This window comes from Clupea harengus, chromosome 12 (assembly GCF_900700415.2).
Source record: "Clupea harengus chromosome 12, Ch_v2.0.2, whole genome shotgun sequence".
Taxonomy (NCBI): Eukaryota; Metazoa; Chordata; class Actinopteri; order Clupeiformes; family Clupeidae; genus Clupea; species Clupea harengus.
The window spans coordinates 4,114,818-4,124,473 of record NC_045163.1 but is presented as its reverse complement, the minus strand read 5'-3'; the positions used below and the strand labels follow the sequence as shown (position 1 = coordinate 4,124,473).

The following is a 9,656-nucleotide window of genomic DNA, read 5'->3' as shown; positions in this document are numbered from 1 at the left end:
GATAACTTGTGCCTGGTTTGGCTGCTTGACATTGGAGAGGACATGTGTTTTTTCTGTGTCACGTCTCTGTGAGTCTGGGGGTGGCTGGAGCAATGACATCAGCCTGCCGTACGTGCCACTGTCCATCATCCACAGTGCGAGCAGGATACGTGTAAAGCCCATAAAGGAAAGGGTGTTCCCTAACTCACAACGGACGCCTAAGGAAGGGAGCTGATGGGTGGTCGCGTTGGATAAGAGTTGATCTGGAACATTCCAGCTTTATCTTACAGGATGACGATGCTTTACTCCTTGTCCCAGTGTGCCAGTTTCTCCACAAGGGGGCACTTTTATCATCATTTTTATCACCATCGCCACTCTGAAAACACACACCATGGCATATTATAATGGGGAGAGACATTTACCAGATGAAACAGAAGGAACAGCGACCTACATTTGTAATTACAATGGAAATTGCTTCATTCTACACACATAATATATAAAATTGTGTTTCGAATTTGACTTCAAATGATATTAAGACCTTAAGATATATTACATCACACCATACAGACATAACATATAATGTGTCATTATGATGAAACATTGTATATTTCCATGGTATTCCATTCTATCTGCGGCTCCTCCACAACCGCCACCACCATTTTGCGTTTGAGAACTTCTGCCACCGTGTCAATGACGCATGAGTAATGCCAGTGTGTGAGTGGGTCGGCGCCCCTGTCTGCGTGCCCAGCGATGTGAGACTGGACGGGGGCTGTGCTGCACAAACACCTCCTGGCTGACAGTGGAGGTGAGCCAAGGGCCCAGACCTGTCAGCCATGACGACGCTTGAGCTGAGCACCTTTAAACACAGTGAGCCTTTTTCTCAGTGCTTCCTCAGTTCCACAGCAAACTGAACACACTCTGCCTAGTGTGCAGCATATTCTTCACACACATTTTAAAGTGCATAATGCCTGGAAGACATTTCTTCAGGATAGACATTGGATCTATAGAGCTGTATAAAGCTGAAGCATAAAGTAACCGTATTCATTTATTTTATAGACCATAAATAGGGCAACTGGATTTAATCATTTAAGTTTGATGTAACAGGATTGGAAGAGCTCATAAAGAAAGACATTATGTCTTTTTATGGGGAGCTAGCACTAGAAAACCAGCACTGGAGAGCAGGATGCTAGGGTTTTGTAGTCTTAATTCTTCCCTACCGGTTCATTTTTGAAATGATGAATGTTGAGGGTATGTGGTTCTGTTGATGTACAAACCAGACAAAGACAGTTATTCCCTTTGTATCAACCCTCTCTGGCTACCTCTCTCTCTCTCTCTCTCTCTGCCTCCTACTTCTCTTTCTTGATTAATGACACAGGATCCTGAGATTGGACAGTTTTGTTGGATAATTGGAATGGTGGGAGTTTGTTTATTTTGTCCTTCTCATATTTTCTGTTCCTCGGGAGTCTTGTTGGGAAAACCCAAATCGCTTTCAAAGACCAAACCTGCTATCCAAGAGTGGGTTTCTTGATTTTCTGTTTGTTTTAAAGTTTGAAATGGTCGATAATCAAACTCCCTCTCAACCTCTGAAAAGCAATTCTGTACCCTCAGGATTTTGAAATACAGTCAGCTTTTCTTTCCACGTTACATGTTCTTATTTTCTGTGGTTCACAGCCCCACTGAAGGGCATACATCACCTGCATCAGCCTGCAAAATGTTGTTTTGAAAGGTGTGTTTTATCTCTGTGTTCAACCACCTGCCAGATTGGGCAGCCCTGTAAATAACTGAGCCTGCCTGTTTGGAGGGGTGTACATCTGTCTTTAGTGTTTGCAGAAAGACAAGCAGGAGTCTGCTGCTGCCAGGCTGCGCAAGAATAACCGGCCTTGCCATGTGCTCCTTCTGCTCCATCTACAGGTGGTTGAGGAGATTTGGGGAGTGTTATTCTTTTGTAAGAAAGACAGTTTTGGCGGCCCCATGAGGTTTTGTAGGGATTTGCCCCAAAGCACTTTCTGGCTATTTTCCTCACATAGGTTTGTGCACAAATCACATATTGTTTTTCTTAAAAGCAGGGTAGGTATTTTATTTCAGAAGTATTTTTGTTATATTTTTTAAATTCCGATAGCAATGAATACATGACATGCTCTAACAACAAAAAGAGAATAATCAGTCATCTGTGGTGAGCTGCAGGGCTGTAAAAAGACTGTCCAATCATTTCATTCGTCCTGGATGAAAATGATTGAATGGCCTGCCTGCCTGTCTACCTACCTACACACACTCTGCTCATGCACGCGTGGCATGTGACCGGAGTCTTCCACAAGGCTAAGCAGGCATGTTGCTGTCAAAGATGGTGGACTAGTCACACAAGAATGGCAGAGAAAGTGCAGCCAAAACATTCAGTTCCACCTATACCTACAACAGCTTGTACTGCTAAACAAAGCAAGAAAAAAAAACTGAAGTAGAGACAGAAGTACATGGGCTGTGTACCAAAAGGCCTCCATATGAAACAAACACAAACTCCACACGTGACACAAACTTAGAAGTAAAGTCTGATACGTGGGTTAAGGCACAGCCACCCAAAAGCCATGCCTCCTCCTCTCAGTCTGGCAGTGGACCGGCCTCTTAGCCTCAGAAGCCCGCGGGCAGCAAAGGAGGTAAGGACGAAAGGGTCTGAAGCCAAGGTTGGCAGGGAGAGGAAGCCAGGCAGTTGTTAGTTTGTAGTTGATGGTGTGGCAGCTGATGAGCCCCAGGAGATCAATGTATAGCTAGCCAATTCTGTAGCTTATGTATTAGTTACACACACTAGTAGACTGTGGTTATGTGTGCACGTACTGTACCTTGTATGTAATTGTTAGGTGAAAATTCACCCTTAAGTTATTTCTGGACTCTGAAGTTGTAGATCAGTATATTTATTCAATAACAATTGCAATTGGGCTCACTCACAACACAAGGATGAAAAGTGAAGCAATGATAAACACATCACACAAGGTTTATATACTTGAGATGTATCTAATGCTGACGCCATAAATGTTTAATCATCTCATTCTCGACTGAGCTTCTAGTATCTTCTCAGGGTCGAGAAAACAATAAGTGGCGCCAGTTAATCAAAGTTACACATATCCACAGAAACACAGAAAAGCCATGTCACTGTTATGAAAAGCATAAAAGGTAATTATTAATACAAAGCACTTGATTCATATATTCTGAGATAATTAACAGTCTTTGGTAATTATCTCCATCAGTAATCTATCTGTGTGTATGTTTGCAGCTGTTTGCATTGTAGTTGTGAGCAAGTGTCATTTGAGGCTAATTATCCTGTTAGTGTACATTGGTTTAATTTATATGTCTGCTGGTTTTGATTTAATTGGTTTTGATTTAATTTAATTTGATTTAATTTAATTTGATTTAAACATTTTTATTTGCTTATTATCCTGTTGAAAATGAATGGGGGAATGTTGGTGGTGTAATCACAAATCGACCCGGATCAGATTTCCAGCCAGGATGCCTTTGTAAGTTACTTTGGACAAAAGGGTATTTGAAAGGCCATGAGTTTCTGTCATTGTAAACTTTCAACCAACTGTATGCTTAAAATACAGCATTTGACTACAACCATTTGTATAACACTGGTAAACAGGTGGTCGATACAATTGGTTTGTTATAGATGAAGGAGATTTCCTGTTTGACTTAAAGCCATCTCCCTTAGCTCTCTTGATGATTTTACTTCATACTCTTGATTTTACTTCAACACAAGAAAAATGTAAAGTGTGATTGCTCAGCAGCAGTAGCAGATCACTACGGCAACGGAACGGCATGGAAATGAAAGCAGTGCACAGGCAATAGTGACACAATTGTGTTAAACCAACTACACAAGAACACACATTTATTGATGCAAAGAAACACCTTTATCATTACATTACAGCATTAGTCAGAATCTCCTCTGCAGGGCCAGTGTTGCACACCTATCACATACTTGTGCATTCTCTGTGTCTCCAAAATACAGCTTTTTGTTCATCAATACATTTTATGAGAGCAATGTATTGGTGAATTGTTGTATATTCTGCTAAACACAGCATGAGTGCACGTGTAGTTTGAAGATAAATGGGCGATGAATGCAATATTATTTCCATCCAAGGCCACCCTGTTCACACAAACCACCATTTGTTGCTGTGACATGTACTAGACTAGTTATTAATAGCAACTATCTTTAGCTGGAGATCTGAAAATCTATATTTTACATGTAATTGATCATGTTCATTTGCCATATTCTAATATTGTGCTCATGCTTTCTTCAAAGTTCAATCATTCATTCTTTATTTGATACCCCATTAGCTTTAACTAAGTGGTCGCTAGCATTCTAACAACAAATCATGTAACCCTTCAAAACATGTCGTAAAAGGCTGTTTTTTAAGCATACTATATTACAAGCTCACAACAAATCTCATAGCCTTATATAAAAAGTATAATCACTCAAATACAAACGTTTTCACTAACCTGCACCTCCAGGGTATCTTGCAACAAGAGGACAGACCAATCCAGCTCTGCGGAAACATTAAGCCTGATTCAGTTTTGACTTTGCAATGCTGTCCATTACAGTAACGTTAGTCAGCTCACATGTCAACACAATTCAACTAGCACACTGTTTTCCTGTAATATATAATTTATCTACAGAATACACACACAGTTTGGGTCTATCTACAAAAATACACCAATAGGTAGTCCTCAAGCCTTCATATAATGCATGTATTATTAAACTAAGATCAGCTGCTCAAGACACAAAGGATGAAAATGGCTATAGTATTTAGAAGACACTTTTGTCCAAAGGGACATACAAAGGTGCCAGAATGTCAGTGGGTGATTGGTGTTAGAGAATCGCTGCTCTGTGCCTTGTTAGATTATATTTATTGCTAATCCAACAGGTGGTTGGACAGTCAAACCTCCAAAGGGTCAGTTATGTGTGCTTGCGCAGTTGCCAGAGATGGGGATGGATATGTAAAATATATCGGGGTCTCCTGTGTAAAACTAGTGTTGTCGATATATCCTGACAACTTAATTACTCTGTGCTGAGTCAAATACCTACAGAGCATTTTGAAGTTTAATTCTGAGATCTTGTGCATCATCCGGTCTGTAAATTATGCATTTTCTAGCATTAATTACTGGTAATCCCCTATTTGTATTTGTACACAGAGGTTCACTGCTCTTTAGCTATACTTTGAACGTGTGCACAAGTTGTACATTTTACTCTAAAATCAAGAATTTGGATTAATCACCATTAGGTAAAGGGTTAAATTAAACTTTCTGTATAGAACCAGCAAAACATAAAGACCACTAATAAGGATTCCTGCAATGTTCTTCTTTCAAATAAGACCAGTAAGGAAGCACTCGCTCCATTCTATGAACCTAAACAAGAACGTGGAGCATGCTGCCACCTTATGGATAGCCTGCAGATTGGAGCATATGACTTGATGAAGTCGGACATTTAAGATCATACTTGTGGCTTTCAAACAATCCCTCTTGTCCTTTTCCCTGACCCAGTTTAAAGAAATGTCAGTAAAATTTTCAGTCTACAATTGTGATGAGGCTCTCAGTGCCTTTGTGGTGCAGCAGAATTCCATAGACTTTGGTAATAGAACAGTTGTTCCCCTACCAAACAAAAAGGCTGTGTATAAAAAGGCTTTCCTAACCTTGAAATCTCACCTTGAAGGTTTAGCAATAATTGTACTCTGTGAAGAAGGCAAGCAGTCTGCTGTGCCAGGACATTCTCCTTAACATAAACAAATGTATACACAAATGTACTTAAAGCAATTCTGTTTATTAATTTTTTTTTCTCCAGAAAGCAGTTGTCCCACTTTAAGTGAAATCGGCACTTTTACACTGAACAAGAAAAAAAAAGAGAACCGAATGAATCATCCTTTGGCTCTTCAATCACCATTATTCTTGTTGACAATAAATCATGGTTAGATTCTATCAAAGAAAAAAACCCACACACCAAACTGTTAAGTGATGTTGCCCAACAACATAAAGTGGAATCATTTCTGAGCAATAACAACTCTCAACATGTACAAAACCCATGACCAGCATGGAGTTGCACATCCTTGCTTTAGACTGACATAGATGTGATGCCCCTCAATTTTAGTTCCACTGCAGAGATAAAGTTGTGCCAACAACAATATAATAGAATGGCATAAATTACATTTGGTAAGAAAATAAATATTAGAATACCGTAAGCACATTTAAATATGTTCCTGATTGTTTGAAAACAGATCAGGTAATAAGTATATCCGACGGCCATGTTTTACTATTGGGGAATCAAACGCAAATGAATGCATCCACTTCATACAGTAAAGTGCTCTATGTTGGCGTACCTTCACAGATGTTCTGCAGATTCAAATGATACATTAAAGATAGTAATATTCAGAAGCACTTCATCTGTACTTGAAAGTCGTATAAATACATATTCGGTCGGTTTTTTTTGTAAGTGGGGAGATTGCAGCAGATGTGTGCACAGTGAGAAAAGTGAGAAACTGCATTCTGTGAATGTATGATTGCAAGTATGTGTATTAAAGCATGCGTATGAGATGTGTAAGTGTGTGTGTGCGGCCAGTGGCCTCGTGTATGCATCTTATGGAGGCCTACACCATCACATGCCTTCCTCAGAGTTAAGGACTCTCTTTGATGGAGCGCTTCTTAGCAAACAGGTGAGTGGGGTCCCGAGTACGCAGGCTGGGCTGGATCTTGAACATGGGGGCCATGGCCCAGCGGAAGCCTCCGCGCCCCTCCATCCCTGCGTGGCCGGTGGCGGCAGCTTCAGAGGCGCAGGGCTTGTTCTGAAGCAGCTGGAAGAGGGTGTACATGTCAGGTCCCAGTCTGGACATCAGACCAGTTCGGACTGTTGCCACGGTTTCTTCGTCGCACTCCATCAGGCTTTGCAGGAGAGTGCTGTAATACCTAACACGGACACAGACAGATGTAATCACTGACAGGTTTTTTTCTGATACAATTCCAATTCATCAACCAATTTGTAATAAGTGGTAAGTTATCTGTAATAAAAACTGACCCCACAGTTAGGACCTACTCTTTGTAGAGAATATATTTTTTTTTTTTTCGTGCCTTTATTATTAGTGTATGTGCTCTACCTTTAAGTACCTAAAGAATTTTAATATCTTTAATATCTATGGAGAAACCATACTTTGAGTAACTCCTTCAGAAAAGATCTGAGGTAAGGAAGTACCTGTTTGGGAAGTGCATGGGCACCTGGACCACCTCTCCAATGGCATCTGGGTTGGTGCTAGCAACCTTGCAGATATCCAGCTTGCTGTAGCAATCCTCTTGCACTTCAGCAATCATTTTTTGGAAGGAAGGGCAATGGCGGATGGACTGGAAGACCTTGGAAGTGATGCCATTGGCCATACACTTCAGGCTTTCCTTCACAAAAGTCTTACCCTGCAGAAGAGGACCAAAATATCAGATATCAGACATCAGCTCCCCTTGTGAAACACATAGCACACTACCTTCCAAGACAGGTAAACTATTGGTTGGTAACAAATTACAAATATTTCTTCTCTTAACAACAAACTTCAGTTTTTATATACCTGTGTGTTGAAAACAGAAGCAGCACTAAGGAGGTTGTTGCAGATTTCGTGCATGCCATCCGTATCACAGGTAGAATTCTCCAGACAGGCAAAGGTGCTGCACCCCACCTGCAGAGCACCGTTGAGGCAGCGGGCTACATCAGCTGAAAAAGAGAGAGACCCATTGAGAAAGTGTGTCTGACAGAGAGAGACATATATGTGGAACCTGGTAATTACTAAACTGGTCTAGGAATGAGGTATGGCTGGTACACACTTCAATCGCAATTGAGCTCGTTTCAAAGGTGAAATTAGGCATTCCAGTCCGGAATGGAACAAGCATATACATGGTTGCTTGAAAAGGGTAGTCGTCCTACTGAACCAGAGGAAAGACTGTATGTTAAGGCTAAAGAACACTTACATGGACTGTTGGATGAAAAACGCGCTCTTCTTGGTGAGCTTTCTTCTTGGTCCATGTCATAGGCAGATGCGGCCAGGACGAGAAACAGGAGAAACACACTTTTGTGTAGCATTTTGTAAAATAGTGAGGTCTCAACTCCACACGCTAATAAAAGAGATGTTACGAGCCTGTCGAGGGGTTTGAAACAGTCCAGAAAACGCCCTTGTTTCGCTTCTCAAGGCGAGACAATACTGGACAGGGAACAAACTGTTGTTTTTATAGCATCTCTGCGGCAGTGATTACTTTCAAATTCAGTCATGCATATCACTCGGTCTCCAATCAGAGCATTCCAACCTGGAGAGGGTTTTTTCAAATGACACTTTCCACTACAAAACTTTCCGTGCACTCATATTTATTCATGATATTAGCATTCCGCTGCTATTTTAGTCGTCCTAGAAAAATATTTGTGAAGAGGAAAGAGTAAAAAAGTCAGATCCTGGGAACACCTTTAAACACTTTAAACTTCTACAGCTTCTCATCATGTAGCTTAGTTGATGGATAGACTACCAAACACAGACCACGACAATGCATTCATACTGAAAGCAATGTACAATTTGAGGACATTTGTAATACACATTTAAACACACCAATTCATCAATGATATACAGTTACAAGGGCCTCATCCTTCTGGTAAAGGTGCAGTTAACGAATAAAACTCAATGGTCGAAACAACATAACAGTCCTTATTCATCCCCAGGTCTAAATATATGAGAACTATTTGGAGTTTCCCCACCTCGTCAGTTTCCTTGAGACAACGTGACAGGGATACACAGACAGACTGACACATATGAACCCGTTGACATTACAATTTTCAACATGAGAAAGCCATCTCCTAATTATTCCCAAATGCCTATGCGTCTGAAGGAGAGATTATTTGAAGTATCTAGCTCCTCTCTGTCTAATCCCCAGGGGCAGTTAGCTAATATGATGTATTCGATGTAATTCCTTCGAAGAATATCAGATCAGATGAGTGTTTGTTCAGGACCTCGATGTTTTTGTTTGTCTCTTTGTTCGCAGTGTCAAAGGATTCTCTGCGCTTTTAGAGAAAAGTCGATATTTCCCTGAATCTCTTCGCCCCCTTTAAGATGTTCCTCAAATCTCCACTTGGATAAACTAAACAAATCCGAATCTTTGTAAACTAAAATATTCTGGGTTTTGTCAAAGTTGATCACAGACAATGTGAAGCCTATTACAGAGGCTGATGAAAGATAATGTGACAACCATATATTAATTATTATTATAAACAGTGAGAAATGTTCTTCATATATCTTTCCATACATTTAAATACACACTTGCATTAGCCTACATTAGTAGTGCTGTGTGCCTCCTCACTGTTTGCATCTTTATCCATGGAAAATCTTTTCAAAATTGGAGGAAGTGGACTGGTTTCCATAATGAACTTCATTACCATAAACACCTAGCTTTCCTAAAGGGTAGGCTAAGCTGATAATGATCAAAGTGCTTGGTTGTTTTAGGACAAGCGACTGCTATTTTCATTTAATTACCCTTGTTCCCACACTCCGACACACAGTCTTTGTGGACAGCTGCATTTGGTGGATAATTCACAGAAGCTACCCTACTCATTTCCTGAGTAGAACGTCTTAAATAACAGTTAAACTAAACACAGGGGGACTTGGAAAATCTATTTTCACACTACT

At 40.5% G+C, this 9,656-nt stretch overlaps 1 protein-coding gene across 1 annotated transcript; it reads right to left on the bottom strand.

Annotated features, from left to right (window-relative positions):
• Window positions 1–5,767: 5,767 nt before the first annotated feature.
• On the bottom strand, window positions 5,768–8,155 carry stc1l (stanniocalcin 1, like). Its single transcript, XM_012814552.2, has 4 exons — window positions 7,960–8,155; window positions 7,563–7,705; window positions 7,202–7,413; window positions 5,768–6,918 (listed from the first exon to the last, which is right to left on the bottom strand). The coding sequence occupies exons 1-4, from the start codon at window positions 8,069–8,071 to the stop codon at window positions 6,630–6,632; spliced, it is 756 nt and encodes a 251-aa protein (XP_012670006.1). The 5' UTR covers window positions 8,072–8,155; the 3' UTR covers window positions 5,768–6,629.
• Window positions 8,156–9,656: the final 1,501 nt, after the last annotated feature.

What these genes read in the sequence shown, in the direction of transcription:
- stc1l (XM_012814552.2), bottom strand. Translation starts at nt 8,071, where the DNA reads ATGCTACACAAAAGTGTGTTTCTCCTGTTTCTCGTCCTGGCCGCATCT. An exon ending in CTTCTGTTTTCAACACACAG is followed by an intron (nt 7,414 to 7,562) that starts GTATATAAAAAC and finishes CCTCTTCTGCAG; the next exon opens with GGTAAGACTTTTGTGAAGGA. An exon ending in CCCATGCACTTCCCAAACAG is followed by an intron (nt 6,919 to 7,201) that starts GTACTTCCTTAC and finishes TGTCCGTGTTAG; the next exon opens with GTATTACAGCACTCTCCTGC.